At 37.4% G+C, this 15,902-nt stretch overlaps 1 protein-coding gene and 1 pseudogene across 1 annotated transcript in view; one reads left to right on the top strand and one right to left on the bottom strand.

Moving 5' to 3' along the window:
- Window positions 1–15,902, bottom strand: part of PRKDC (protein kinase, DNA-activated, catalytic subunit) — a 194,065-nt gene that overhangs the window by 122,397 nt on the left and 55,766 nt on the right. The window contains exons 28-31 of the mRNA XM_036233299.1: window positions 8,608–8,702; window positions 6,966–7,065; window positions 5,671–5,804; window positions 3,241–3,495 (exon numbers count right to left, since the gene is read on the bottom strand). Coding sequence (XP_036089192.1) covers window positions 3,241–3,495; window positions 5,671–5,804; window positions 6,966–7,065; window positions 8,608–8,702 — 584 coding nt within the window. The remainder of the gene's footprint in view (window positions 1–3,240; window positions 3,496–5,670; window positions 5,805–6,965; window positions 7,066–8,607; window positions 8,703–15,902) is intronic.
- Window positions 10,857–10,975, top strand: LOC118612241 (annotated as a pseudogene).

The following is a 15,902-nucleotide window of genomic DNA, read 5'->3' as shown; positions in this document are numbered from 1 at the left end:
TATTGTTGTGGTGGTAATGAATATAATGTGCCCTAATAACAAATGTTATGATAACTCAGCACAGAAGAAACCTTTAAACACAGACCCTTTGTTGCAATGACATATAGAGTTATAAGTAAAAACATAAGCATAAAAGCATAATATTTTAGGATAAAAAAAAAAGTAAAGGGTATGGAGTAGTAATAATAATTTCCAGTAAAGAAACTATTTTAAAGCTGATGATGCTGAAATATAAAACTACTGTACTATTTATGTTCTACTGATTACATTTCTTTCAAGTAACATTACCAGTTTTATTTTAAAATGTCACCATTTACAACACATCAGAAAGCTAAAAGAAAAATTTTTTTGGTCAACTCTAAAGTTTGAACAAAGGTACATTGTTTTTAATGCCTCCCTCTCCTCACAAGGTAAATAAATAAAATTGTTTTAAGACTACTTAATTGTAATATAGTCACATAATTTAGTAATATGTATACATTAAAATTAGATCAAGCTATATATACCAACATAAAAAGATGTCTAATATGTTCAGTTTCTTTTTAAAAGCTAATCACAGGTGACATCAGAAACATGGCAGAGTGAGAGACATCCCTAGATCTCTCCCCTTGAAACATCTAAAACAAAAACACCAAAACTGCACACCAGCACATCTGAGCATGGGATCTATGCATAAGAGCTACCATAGGTCACAACCCTGGGTGTCGGGTGGTGGACTGGGAGAAATAAAGAAGTTGCCTCTTGTAGCAGGAGCTCCCTGTAGGAGGAGGGGGAGAGGAGTAGTGGCAAGTTCCCTGAACAACCCTGCCTAAGAAAGCTGTGAGCTTCCTGCGGCCTGCTAGTAGCAGGGCCCAGTCATCAGGGCAAAAAGCAGAGAAGCAGGACGGGGACATAGAGAAACAACAGTTGAGTTTTACCAGCCGTAACTGTAAACCAAGACTGAGCTGCAGCCCCTACCCCCCAACTCAGAGGGCTCCTCCCCCTATACCCTCCAAGACCAAATACCGCAGAACTCCAGGGGCTCTGCGAACGCTACCAAAACTGTTGCTAACACTGACAGGGGCTGAAACTGAGAGTAGCAAGTGTGATTAAAATCTACAAGAAAATAAAAGATGTTAGGCTTTATATAAAAGCCTAAATTAGTGCACCTAAACTAGTAAAGGTTTAGATACCACCTACTGGAAACCAAAAGAAAAGCATCTTCTTTGCAGCAGGCTAAAGACAGACCTTTAAATAATAAATCTTCTTTCTGGAAAAACAACAGAATATACTTCCATTAATGCCCAGGTGGAGAAATAGTCCATTAAACATCATGAACAACCAAGGTGACAAGGCAGCTCAGAAAGAAAGAGAAAAATCTCCAGAAAACAAGCTTACAGATATAGAAATATGCAACTTAAATGACAGAGAATTCAGGATGGTACTTCTGAAAGCACTCAATGAGATCCAAAATAATTCATATCGACAATTCCAGGAATTGAAAAAATAGCTAGATTAGCAGAATGAGTTTTTTAGCAAAGAAACTAAAACCCTCAAAAAGAACCAAATAGATTTTCTGGAGATGAACACCACCCTGAACGAGGTGAAAAATGAAGTAGCAAGCTAGGGAAATAGAGTTGACCAAATGGAGGAAAGGATCAGTGATATAGAAGACAGAAATCTAGAAATAAATCAGAAGGAAGAACAGAGAAATTGAAGAACGAAAACTAATGAAAGAAATACAAGAACTAGCTGATATCATCAGGAAAGAAAACGTAAGGAAAATGGGCATTCCCAAAGGGAAGAAAAAGGAGTAGGGATTAGAAAGCCTTTTCAGATAAATAAAAAGCAAATTACAGTAAAGCATAGATAATGGCCCCATTAATTAAAAACAGAAAATTAGAAAATATAATATGTCTAAGAAAAGTTTAGAAAAGCCAACACTAAACTGTTAAAGTGTTTACCACTAGAGAATACGGTTATGGGAGAGGTTTTGAGTATTTCCTATCCTTTTTTCCTGCTTTAAATTTTCAAAATGAGGATACACAAGATCTCTTAAAACAGTAAAATCAAGGTACTATTTACAATAGAACCACTGCTGTTTTTAAATTCACAACTTTCTGACCCAGCCTTCTGATAATCTCATGCTGGAATCACACAATCTCATGCTAGGGAGCCAAATTTTCTCAGAATGGTATAAAATCTGTTTTCCTTAACCTTAGCATGTGTGTGTGCATTGTACAGTCCCCCAATATGCCTGGCTCTATCATCCTCAAGCTAGAAGGAAAACAGCCTGGTTCCTTTCTTCCAAATTCCCATAACATGGACTTCACATCAGACAGAATTAAAGAGAGAACAGTAGTACTTTTCGTCAGCCACCACCACCACTAGAGTGAATTCTATGTCTATAGTAAAAATCATTTAAATACCAGAACATGTTCTAAATGGCAAGCCTAAAGTTCAGCCCATGAAAGATTTAAGTGAAACCACAAAAGATTAACATATACCTGTTCAGAGAACTACAAAACAGAGAGCATATCTGTCAGCCAAAAGTCAGTTCTAGATGCTCTGTCCCCAAAGAGAAACACCTCTCAAACACTATCTCCTGCCCTCACAGGTCCCATTTAGGTCACCAAAAGAAGGGGACCTGCCTACCTTCTTCTACCTAGCATGGGCTAAGGAACACAAACACATTCCACCTTATATTTTGCCTTCTGCAAACAATACTTATTACCATAGTATAATAAAAATGCTTAAAGAATAGGAAAACATAGTAACAAAGACATGCTACACTGACACACAGAATAAAATCATCTGATGACAGGTCACTATGTATTCAAAGAATTGTGACAAAATATATTAAGCATTCTCAAACACCAAATTTCCTTGACTATAACAGACCAAAGCCTCAGGTCAGGAAGAACTGTTTTAATATACTACTTGCAAACGAAAACTTGAAACAGTTATTTTTATATAATGGTCAACAACCTGTGGACAGGACAAAAAGGAAATACAGACTTTGGACAGATTTTTGTAGCCTCAGCTGTGTCATCTAAATAATACTTACACCCTCACTGTGGACTAAATAAGAATGCATGAAAAGCATTTCTCACAGTGTTAAATAAATGATGTTGTCATCTGTGTTATTTATTTTGTGACAGCAGCAAACTGCCTAATCAAAAACCCCTCTCATCTTTTCCCCAGAATAACAACTTCAGGCAGAACTGAAGAGCACTAACTTAGGGGATAAATTTTACCTACCCAGGACCTCAGGTGCTTCAAGGGTTTTCTCTTCAATAAATGTGTTGTAGCACTCAAGTGCCGCGAGAAGCATGTCCATCCACTGTAGGGCAGCTCTTAGACTGAATGGCCCTTCCAAGTCGAAGAGGGTTGGTTGAGCAAGAATGCCTGATGGCTGATCATAACCAACTCCTCCCCCCTCAAATATATTTATGAGAAAGGAAGTATCTTCTTTCCTGATAATATCTTTCAGCCACAAAGAAGGGGATTTGCTGCCTTAAAAAAAAGAAACAAGATTGAAACACACATGTAAATTAACTTTCACATAATTAAAATTATTTCATCTAATTACTGTGCCTAATTAAAAATAACATTCCTCAATAATAAAATAACAAAAATTGAAAGTCTGGTAAATCAAAAAATGTAATCAGACCAGAACAAGACTGATGCTACACAGTATTTCAAATGTAATTTTCCATAAAAGTCCCACATAAACTGTCTACCAGAGCAGTAAAATTTCAAAATGATGCATGACAATCTTTTTGAAAATCATAGTACTCACAACTTGTTTCATTATAATTGCTGCCAAGAAGGAATTTCCACCAAAAGCCATTTACTACAGTTTCTTTAATATTCTAAAAATTGTTGGACACCATTTGAATAACTATAAGATTAATGTCTTTCCTTGGCCTTTTTTCTTAAATTTTATTTTTTAAAAGAATAATTTAAGGGATAAACACAAAAAGGACCAGTGATCTAAAGAAATGCCTAATTCTGTCCCTTAATAACCACTAGAGGAAAAGATACAGAAGAGAAAGGTAGATGCACCATTGGAGGACACTGAAAATGTTAATTTTATAAGAATTGTATGTTGGTAGCAAGGCAAGGCGCACCTACTACTTGGCATCCTTAGTTTAACAAAAATAATTCTGAGAGGTAGTGCTTGTTTATTTCATTTATATTTATAGAGAGAGAGAGTCCATATTAAAGGCAATAGAAATGTCTAGGATCAGTCAAGCTGACATTACTACAGATCGTGTGAGCCAGAGAGCCACAAACCCAAACATTACAGGACTGTTGTGAAATATGATTTAACATCCAAAACCAACTTTCTCTAAAAGCTATAAGCAAATATAAAATACTAATACTGTTTTTTAAACAATTCTGAGTTAAAAATACAAATATACATTTGTACTATATAAACATAATTATAGTACAGTAGATAAAATATATTATATATAATATACGGCAAGGGTCCCCAATGACCAAGCCATAGACCAGTACCAACCAGTCCATGGCCTGTTAGAAACCAAGCTGCACAGGAGGAGGTGAGCAGAGAATAAGTGAGGGAAGCTTCATCTGTATTTGCAGCTGTTCCCCAGTACTAGCATCACCACCTCAGCTCCACCATAAATCATCAGGCATTAGATTCTTATAGGAGCACCAGTCCCTGGTGCCAAAGAGGTTGGGGACCACTGATATATAGTATAAATATAATTTTAATATATAGTATGCAAAATATATAGTATATAACACTATATTTCATAATATACCAAAATACAGAATCCTTCTAAGTTTTAGAATTATATGAAGTTATTTTTACTTTTTTTTCCATGAAGAAAAAGCCCAGAAGTTGTACTCCACCCCATTTTCTACAGAGAACTGGCTCTCTACCTTGATTTGTAGTACACTGTTACCTTTCTCACCCAGATGCACACACAAGAACAAGTATTAGTTCTGAACTGGTACACAGTGCACTTGAAGGGAGGAAGCCAGGGCCTATGTCTGTCCTGAGGCACAGCTTTTCCATGCCTAAGCTACCAAACCTGGGGTTGGACTTACTGGAGAAAACAGAACAATACATTTATTCTTGAGAAATTTAGTCATTATCTCAAGTCAATAAGTACAGTTTAATAGTTTAATACAGTAATTATTGAAAACTACAGGCTCACTCCTTGCCTTTAATATCACAATAATGACATCATTCAGACTTAGGAGACTAGCAGTTCCTTATTAGTTACATATTGACAGAAAACGACTACATTAGTTCGTTAACTATTAATAAGATTTCTATATCTTAATTGAATATCACGTTAATAACTACAATGGTCATCCAATTCTTCTTTATTTCTTTAAAATGGGATGGAAAAACAAAAATGTAATGGGAAATAAAATGCTGGGAAATCCTAAATTTACTTCCCCTGTACCATTTGACTAACATCAAAATAGCATTTTTTTCTTTCCTTCTCTAAATCTTTGATAAATGTACAGCCATAATTTATCAAACTATCATACTAATGATCTGTAATAGTTAATGAATATACTTAATTTTTAGATTTATTTGTTATATTCATCTAAACAATGAAAAGATCACATGTTAAATAAGTATGCATCTCTAAACTACTGGTAAAAGCAAAACCTGTCATTTATAGAATATAAAGATCACCATACCTGGCAATAAAGGAACAAATTTATAAAAGAGTTGTATGGATTTGTGTCGACATTCTGTATGGGGCCTCCCACAATGGGCTAAAAGCCACTGGACCACATCCAATAAACACAATGATGCCGCAGGTGGAAATCCTCTATATGGAGATAACATACAGTACATAATGCACACTCCAACATTTAGCATTTAACTGACCCAAGAGTCTAGAAATCATAAACTTAATTTGCCACACTGATACATGTAGAAACCTCATTAAAAGGCATTCCATTTCTTTTAATGTATTATCATTAGAATAAAATCAAAATGTCACAGGTTAAATGGGTCCTAAATGCTGCTTACCTTCATTTTTTTTTTTTTTTTTAGGGAAACATTTAAAAGCATTTCTTAAAAGAACACCACTATAGTTTCATATTTCCTTTTCACTGTACTTCAAAACAAAAAAAAAGTTTAAAATCTAAAGCAGTGTTTCTCAAATTGTGGTCCTTGGCCTGGCCTCATCAGTGTCATCTGTAAATTTGCCAGAAATGCAAATTCTTGGCCCCACCTCAGATCTCCTGAAACAGATTCTGAGTGCAGAGTCCAGCAACTTGTGTTTTAATTAGACTTCCAATTAATTGTGATGCATGCTCAAGTTTGAGAACCAATGACTTAAACAGATGTCATAAGTTAATGGTAGGCTCTGGAAGAACTGATTTTTAAAAAAAGGCCATATTAATATCCAGTCTATAAGGGCCAATGCTTTTGCAGAGTGGCAGATACCAGAGATACCTGCACAGATCTGGAGTGGTAGTTGCATGGCACACCCCCCACCATGTCTGAGAATGTGACCTTGCTGTGATAGGAACAACAGCAAAGACTAGAAATCATTGGTCAACGACCCAGCCTTGTTTTTGAGCAGCTTCATTTCATAATTCTATAAGTCCATGTCTATCAAAATTCTACTTTCAATACTTCATTTCTTTGTTTTCAAGTGTACTCCATAACAGTTCATGCACAAATAACTCCACATCAATTTGTGTTCAAATTCATAAAGGTAAAATAAATCCTCAGCTACAAAACTAATTTTTGAATTCTATCTGCTATCCCACTCGAGATCAAATTTATACCTTAAGCAAATCACCTTCGAACATAAAGTGTTTTAATGTCTTTGGAAAACTGACTTTTCATTTACCCACATTCCCTGTTTAGAAAATTAATTCTTTATATTTCCAAATATTCCTCTCAGATTCTTCTCTATTAACTGAGAATTACTTTTACGTTGAAGGAAAAAAAAGGAAAATGAAGCAATATCACCTACCGTGGGCAACGTCGTTTCTTTGCTTCGTTTAAAGAAATGTGCTTCTTTTCAATGATACGCCTTAAGTGATCAATGGCATCACAACATTGTTGAATTGTACCTGTTCTCAAGTACAAAGATTTATTGCCAAAAAAGATATACAGCAGATTATTATTAATAGATTAGTATTATATGTTAATTGGGTTACTTTTTTAGAGGTAATTCAACAGTTAATAAAACCCTCAGAATATAAAATTTAAATAAATTATTTACATTGCATGTCCAAAACCAAAACCAAAATCCATATTCCAGACTGAAAGATACTATGATTCACTCACATATATAGCAAGACCACACCTAATGAGAAACTGTTCCACTAGTCCTCCAGCAGGCCAAAGCATAGTCTCATGGATTTGAGATGGAAGAGACTTTGCAAGTATTTCAAAAACCACATACCAGGCAAGAGCCTGTGTACCTCGATTTAAAGCTTTTATTTAAATTGAGTGTAAGTTCCTCCCCTTTTTATGTAGCTTCAACTATATTACAGCTTAATAATACAGCCACTATAGAAGGAAAATGTAAATAAAATAGTAACGGTATACATAGATGTCTAGGGTTATTTATGAAAGGGGCCTTACATCACTTATTTTAACCTCTGTTACCAAGGAAGTTCCCTTTCTATGTTTTTTAAATACAGCAGTTTTTAAAATGTCGAGATAAACAAAGTAATATTAAGCTATTGATGGCAAGGAATAAATTTTAAGCACTTTTACCCATGATAGACTATCAACATGAAGGTTAATAGAGCTCAGTCTTTTTAAAAAAATAAACAGAAACCAAAACTTGGATAAGTGAAAGAGAAGTTCTGCTATCACACTACGTAACCTGGATCAGTAGTTTACATTTTCTGGATTTCTGTGCCCTGACTAGTGTAGAGACTGAATAGGGAGATCTCTAAGAAGTCTTCTGGCTCAATAATTCCATGATGTTTCTAATAGTTTCTGGACAGAACTTAATGTAAAGACTATCATTTATTATTCCCTTAGCTACTTTAGCCTATTTCTGACCTAATTCTTTTTTTTTTCTTAATTATGGTGAAAAAAGCTTTATTACAATCTTGTAATGACCTTTTCCTCTCTAAATTCTTTTGAGTTAAGAAACAATGATCATATCTCAGCGGTTATTACATCCAGCTTTTTTCACACTGTACAATCTGTACATTTTCACATTTTGTGTCAAAAGAGCAACTGGCTAGTTTCATTGGAAGTCGAAATAAAATTGTCCCATTTTCCATGAGCAGGTATCTGACCAACCAGAGGTCCAACTTCAGTAGCCGCCAAGGATACATGGTGTTTTCAACCCACCATAAAATTGACCTATCTGCCCTGGGCAGGATCTCTGACCAACTAGGAATCAACCCTATGGCCACCAGAAATACATGGTCTTAGAGGAGGAGGACAGGACAGATTCTTTTACAAACTGCATTTGAGGCACTGCAGGGGTATATCTCCCCTTTACATTTATCACCCTAAACAGGAGATGTGAGAAAAGCACACTGCCCTTAAGAGAGAATGAGCTAAGGCTTAACCTCTGAGTGAAAAAGCTTTAAAGACTTGTGAGGAAAAAGAATTGGCATGCACACTGAAGCTCCGATAAGACCTACCTAAGGATTTCTCATCTGTATGTGCTAAGGCCAGACTTTCCATATATGTAACCAAGGCTTCAAACACAAACTGTTCTACCAGATACTCTTCTTCCCTGTAAAATAAAGAATATTGATCCTCACCTAAGAAAACAATAAAGCAGAAATGACAAGGAAAAAAAAGTAATGTTATTAAAGAACACATATATTGATTAAATTTGTTTTTTAAAAATAGCTCCAATATTCTAAAACATAAAACAAACAAAAATTCTTCTCAAAGAAGAAAACTTCCTCGTGAGTAGTCCAAAGACTACATATACTGAAAGAGGCAGCACTGGTTTTTTTCTCTATACACACTTTTTTCTCTTCTAATATTTGAGCAATTGTTCCTAGCACAAAACCTTAGAATTCTTGATCTAAACACACTTCCACATATCTCATTAAAATTAAATGTAGTAGAAAAGATCTGATACTATATCCATATTCTCTTAACATAAAGGGATTTAAATAGCTTTCAATCTATCCAAAAATAAATCAACACCAAGAGTAAACTCTAAGCCTTTTACAAGAATAACCAGTACATGCAAATAATTCGATTGGCAAGATCTGTGGACCATCTACTTATACAGAATAAACTCATGGGCCAAGGACAAAGGCCAGCTCTCTCATTGAAAAATATGTTCTTTAATAAAATAGGACAGTAAATGACAAAGTGACAAAATGACAGGTACAGGCACTAAGTCTCATAGGAGTTCAGAGAAAACTAAGAGTTAAACATTCTAGTTGTGCGATGTTGTGCTGGGTCACTGTACCACCCACTGGGAAGGAGCACTTTCTTAGAACACACAAAACCAGAGTGTGGTGCTAGAGGATGGGGAGGACTAGAACAAGAATTGCAAACTGGTATTTGGTTTGGCAGGAATATTATTCTAATTTGTTTTTTTAACTGAATCCCAGGAGGGGCAGGGACTCTCATGGTTCCACAAGATCCACATCTCCCCCAATGTTCACACCCAAATCTGACACTGAAAATAAAGGATATTATCAATAAATGAATGATATGGGCAAAGATATGGAAGCAAGATGAAAACACAGGAGTTGGCAAGCAAACTGGCCAAACTAGAAGATTCATTTGTAAGGGCAATTTGTAATAAGACTGCAAAGTTGGAGTTGAAATGTAGAGATCTTCAAGGGTCAGATTAAGTACAAGTATTTTTATCTTAGATACAAAAACCAGTTGAAGTAAGATGGTAAAGATATAACATAACAAAATTGTACTCTAAAACCATGTTCTCCAAAGAAAGATGTGTAGAGCAGTCCATTAGTACGTAGAAAGGAAACACTGAAACTTGTATTTATATTATTCAACATGTAAGATCTCAAAAAATGTATCTCTCATGCAACTTTTCTCAAAAAGCCACTTAGAATGTGGTCAAAAATGAGAATATCCAAGAAAGAAAATAAAAGGAGAAAAGAAAACAGAAGTCCAAATAAGGAAAGGGAACACCCAAGAGGAGTATCAAGGAGATCCAGACATGGTAGGCAAGTAGGGACCCAAGAAAAAGACTTGTTGACAGCTGTCTCAAACAGGATATTCAGAATGGGTTTTTCAACCTGAAAATAAGACCCAGTTTAGCCTAACCCAAATTCCTCTGTTTGGGAACTTGGCCTACCTATCAGGCCTACCATGACCATGTGCTGTTAAATTTTTCTCCTGTTCATGTTGTGCCTGGATCAGCTGACAGTACTCCTAAAAGATGAGGGTAGGCCACTGGGAACTAAGAAGCAAATATTAACAGGCAGTCCACACCCTCTGACAGTATTTCTCCAAGATGTCAGATGCCAGTCTATTTCACACCATTTCTGGACAGCTCTGCTTCGCAGGACTAATGATGGACCTTGTCAACGTACTGTAATTCCTTGGAACAGTCGCATGTAATCCCGCAGGAAAGCTGAAGCCAGTTTCCATTCAGCAGTCTCCCAGGATCCTTCACCTAACAGTGAAAACACTGCCACAATCCTTTACACAGTTGTGTCTATGCTTTCTATCTGCCTCCTAAAACTCAAAAGTATGCCCTTTAGGATACATTTAAAAATAATGAAACAAAAAAGAGCAATAGAACAAGTAACATAAAAGTTAGGAAAATGATTAATTCAGGGCTGGAGAAAATTGATAACATTCTATTTCTTAACCTATATGGTAAGTATGCAAAACCTTCTTTTATTATTATTCTGCAAAATTCACACATTTTTAAAACTGAGGCATTATGGTCTACGGCCATGCCACCCTGATCAAATCCAATCCTGTCTGACCTTGGAAAGTAAGTAGGGTCAGGCCTGGTTAGTACTTGGGTGGGAGACCACCTAGAAAGACCAGGGGCTGTAGGCTTAAAAATTAAAAAATAAGGGATTGTAAGCTTACAAGGTCCTTGCAATCAGTAAGCTCAACCAAGGGTTGCCTCACAAAAATAAATAAATAGATAAATAATAAAAATACATTTAAAAAAATAAAATTAAGGCATTATGAACATATAACATTATATTAGTTTCAGCTATTACATACTGATTCAATATTTGTATAAATAACAGATAATCACCACAATAAGTCAAGTTAATATCTGTCACCATTCAGTTACAAAATTTTTTTCTTGTGGTTAGAACTTTTAAGATCTACTCTTGGAGGGTGGCTCCACAGTGTAATAGTTAGCACATCTGCTTTACACGTAGAAAGTCCTGGGATCGTACCGCAGGTAGAGCCACTGACCACACCCCAGGTGTGCCAGGCCCCCTGAGTGCACCAGGCATACCAAGGCCCAGGGACGCCAAGCTCTGGGTGCATGCCAAGTGTGTGAGAGGAGACGCCCCGCCTTCAGAGATCCAGTTCTTAAGGGGAAACAGCAACATCCATAGGTCAGGGGTGGAAGTGGGAGGGAGGGTAGGATTAAAGAAAGGGGAAAAAAAAGATCTACTCTCTTATCAACTTTCAAATATTTAATACAGTATTGTTAACAGTAACCGTGCTATACATTATCTCATTAAGACTTACATACTTTATAACTAGAAGTTTGTACCTTTGACCCTATTTACCTATATTACCCACTCTCCTCACTGTACCTTTTGTAATCACCAATCTGTTCTCTATATCCATGGCATTCATTTTATATTTTTTTAGATTCCACATATAAATGATATCATACAGTATTTGTCCGTCTGACTTATTTCACTTAACATAATGCCCTCAAGGTCCATCCAAGTTGTCACAAATGGCAAATTTCCTTTTTCTTTACAGCTGAGTATTATTTTATTGTATGTATGTATGAATGTATGTATGTGTATACATAAATATATATACACATACACACACACATATCTAATACATCGTTACCCATGCATCCATCAATATACACATTGTTTCCATGTCTTGCCTATTGTAAATAACACTGACATAACATGGGGGTGCATATATCTTTTGAGTTAAGTGTTTTTTCTTTGGATAAATACCTAGAAGTGGGACTGCTGAATCTATTTTCAATTTTTTGAAAAACTGCCATACTGTTTTCCATAGCAGCTAAACCAATTTACATTCCCACCAACAGTACACAAGGGTTCCCTTTCTCTACAACCTCACCAACACTTGTTATTTCTGGTGGGGTTTTTTTTTTTTTTTAATTATTATTTTTTTTATGGTGACAATGGTTAACAAAATCCAGTAAGTTTCAGCTGTATTTCTGGTTTTTGATAACAGACATTCTAACAGGTGTGAACTGATAACTCAGTGTGGTTTTGATTTGTATTTCCCTGATAATTAGTGAAACTAAGCATCGTTCCATATATCTATCATCGAAATCTTCTTTGGAAAAATTTCTATACAGATATTCTGCCCATTTTTTAATCAGATTGTTTTACTGCTATTGAGTAGTATGAGTTCTTTATATATTTTGGATATTAACTCCTTACCCAATACATGATTTCTATACATTTTCTTTAGGTTGCCTTTTCATTTTCTTGAATGATTCTGTTGCTATGTGGAAGCTTTTAGTTTGACGTAACCCTACATATTCATTTTGGCTTTTAGAGTCAGGTCCAAATACTAATTGCCAACTGCTGTCAACCAGTATAAAGGCAGCAGCTAACAAAGTGCGGAGGTATACGGGGAGGAACTGACTGACTAACTTCTGGGTGAGGGCTGGAGGAGCAGGGTTAGGAGCAGCTCTCTTTGGAGACAGAAGCACTGGCAGGCACCACTGTGCTTTTGTGAGCTCCTCTCTCACCCAGCCGGTCCAGTACAAGTGGGCATGAAACCTGAGTCTCCCATCAACCTGGCTTACATCGTTTGCCCCACCCTGGTGATTCCCTGGGACCCCGCCCCACCCAACTTGCTCACCAGGCCAGAGTCTCTTCCAGTGGCTCCTCCACACAAGCAGCCTGCTTTGGCTTGTACTGCAGACTTTCCCCAAATCTCTCAGGGTCCAAAAATCCCAAACAGGCAGTGGCTGGCTTCAGCAAACCTTGTAGCTCTTGCTCAGTGGCCCAAATCCAGCACAAATGGTGACCGGTCTCAACTTGCACTGTAACTCCCATCACATGGCCCCAGGCCTGGCGTAAGCATTGGCCAGTCTAGGTCAACAAAGTAGCCACAAGCCCGGAACAAGTGGCAACAGGCCTGGGTTTGCAGAGTATCCTCTCCCAGGCACTTCCAAAACCAACACAAGCAGCAGCCCACCTCAGATCACTCTGTAGCGCCTACCAAGAGGCCCCAAGCCTGGCACAAGTGGTGGCTGACCTTGGCCTGCACCAAAGCGCCTCCCAAGAGGATCTAAAACCAACACACATGGTGGCCGGCATCAGATCACACCAAAGCACCGCCCAACCAGCTTCACCAATGACACACCTGAAAAGCAGACTCGACGGCACCAGAGCATCGCTAAAGGTACACTCTCTCTGTGGGGTCAGTCCCCGCACAACAGTTTGTCCACCACAGTCACAGACAGCCCTCACAGCCAGTCAACCTGAGGGTCAACCTGACTGACTGACGTGGCAACAGTAACTGAAAGAGGGGGAGCACAGACCCACATGGTGAACACCCCTGGGGCACCCAGCTCAGGTGACCGGAGAGACTACCACTGGGCCCCACAGGACACCTTCTACATAAGGCCGCTCTGTCAAGACCAGGAGAGGGAGCATATCTACCAAATAAACAGAAACAAATTTGGAGAGTCAGCCCAAGTGAGGAGACTAAGAAACTTGTCCCAAATGAAGGAACAGGATGTCACTCCAGAAAAAGAACTAAACGAAATGGAGACAAGCAATCTACCAGATGCAGAGTTCAAAATACTGGTTACAAGGATGCTCAGTGAACTTAGGGGAAGAATAAAGGAACTCAGTGAGAACTTCAACAAAGAGATAGGAAACATAGAAATGGAGACAGAAAACATAAGAATAAAATAGCCAGAAATGAATACAGAACTGAAATGAAGACAATATAGGAGGGCATCGAAATCAGTATAGATGAAGCGGAAGAGCAAATCAGTGATCTGGAAGACAAAGTAGCGAAAAACACCCAATCGGAACAGCAGAAAGAAAAAAGAATTTTTAAAAATGAGGATAGTTTAAGGAACCTCTGGCATGCCGACCCACATGGTGAATGTCAGGCATACCAACATTTGCATCATAGGTGCACCAGAAGGAGAAAAGAGAGCGCAGGAGCCTGAAAACCTGTTTGAAGAAGTAATGACTGAAAACTTCCCTAATCTGCTGAAGTAAACTGACACACAAGTCCGGAAGTGCAGAGTGTCACAAAAGAAAAACACGTAAACATGGAGGGGGTGAGTGATTTTAGAATGTGTTCAAACTGAAGCGGCCTTGGCTGCTGTAAACTTACTTTGGTATATATGAAGCACATAGCAACCACAAACCAAAAATCTATAAGAAATACACGAGGATAAAGAGAAAGGAATTCAAACACAACAAACGATAGAAAGTTATCGGCATAAAAGAGGAGAGAGCAAGAGAATAAGACCAGAGATGAACTACAAAAATAACCAGAAAACAATAAAATGGCAGTAACTACATACCTGTCAATAATCACTTTAAATGTAAATGGATTGAACGCCATCCATCAAAAGATGTAGGGTGGCTAAATGGATAAAAAAAAATCAAGACCCGTACACCTGCTTGCCTACAAGAGATGCTCTCTTCAGATCGAAAGACATACACAGACTGCAAGTAAATGGATGGGGAAAGGTATTTCATGCAAATGGAAACAAAAAAAAGCTGGGGTAGTAATACTCTATCAGACAAAACAACCATTAACAGAAAGGCTGTAACAAAAGATAGAGGACCTTACATAATGACAAAGGGATCAATCCAGCAAGATGATATAACTCTTGTAAACATCTATGGACCGCCCCCCTGCCCCCACCCACCCAAATGGCAGCTAAATGCCAACCAAAAAGCAAATACCGACGGACGTAAAGGAGGAGAGATCGACTATAAGACGACAATGGTGGGGAACTTTAAGACCTCAGTGAATTTGATGGATAGATCGTCTAGACAGAAAATCAACGGGGAAAAGTGGCTGAATCGGGAAGAGCCGAAATCTGAACAGACTGATAACTACTAACAAAATCAAATCAGTAATCGAAAACCTCCCAACGAACAAAAGTCTCGAACCAGGCTTCACAGGAGAATTTTACCAAACATTCAAAGAAGAAAAAAATCCCTATCCTTCTCAAACTATTCCAAAATCTGAAGAGGAAGGAAGGCACTCATTTTACGAGGCCACCATTACCCCGATACCAAACCAGACGAAGACATTTCAATATAAGAAAATTATAGGCCAATGTCCTTGGTGAACATAGATGTGAAAAATATTAGCAAATCAAATTCGGCAATGCATTAAAGGGTCATTAACCATGATCAAGTGGGATTTATTCCTAGGATGCAAGGTTGACTTACTATCTGCAAAACAATTAACATGATTCACCACACAAACAAAATGAAAGATAAAAGTCAAATGAACATATCCATACATGCAAAAAAAAAAAAAAAATTTGACCAAATCCTACATCTATTTAGGAATAAGAAAAAAACCCAAAAACTCAGCAAAGTGGGGATAGATGGAACGTACCTCAAAATAATACAGGCCACATGTGACTAACCCACAGCTAACACCATACTCAATGGTGAAGAGCCGAAAGCTTTTTCTTTAAGGTCAGTAACAAGACAAGAATGTCCACGTTCACCACTTTTATTCAGCACAATATTGGAAGTCCTAACTGGAGCAATCAGACGAGGAAAAAATAAAGAATGCATCC

Source organism: Rousettus aegyptiacus, unplaced genomic scaffold, assembly GCF_014176215.1.
Source record: "Rousettus aegyptiacus isolate mRouAeg1 unplaced genomic scaffold, mRouAeg1.p scaffold_m13_p_15, whole genome shotgun sequence".
Classification (NCBI taxonomy): Eukaryota; Metazoa; Chordata; class Mammalia; order Chiroptera; family Pteropodidae; genus Rousettus; species Rousettus aegyptiacus.
Note: the sequence above shows the minus strand (reverse complement) of the source record. Positions and strands in the feature narration are given on the sequence as shown.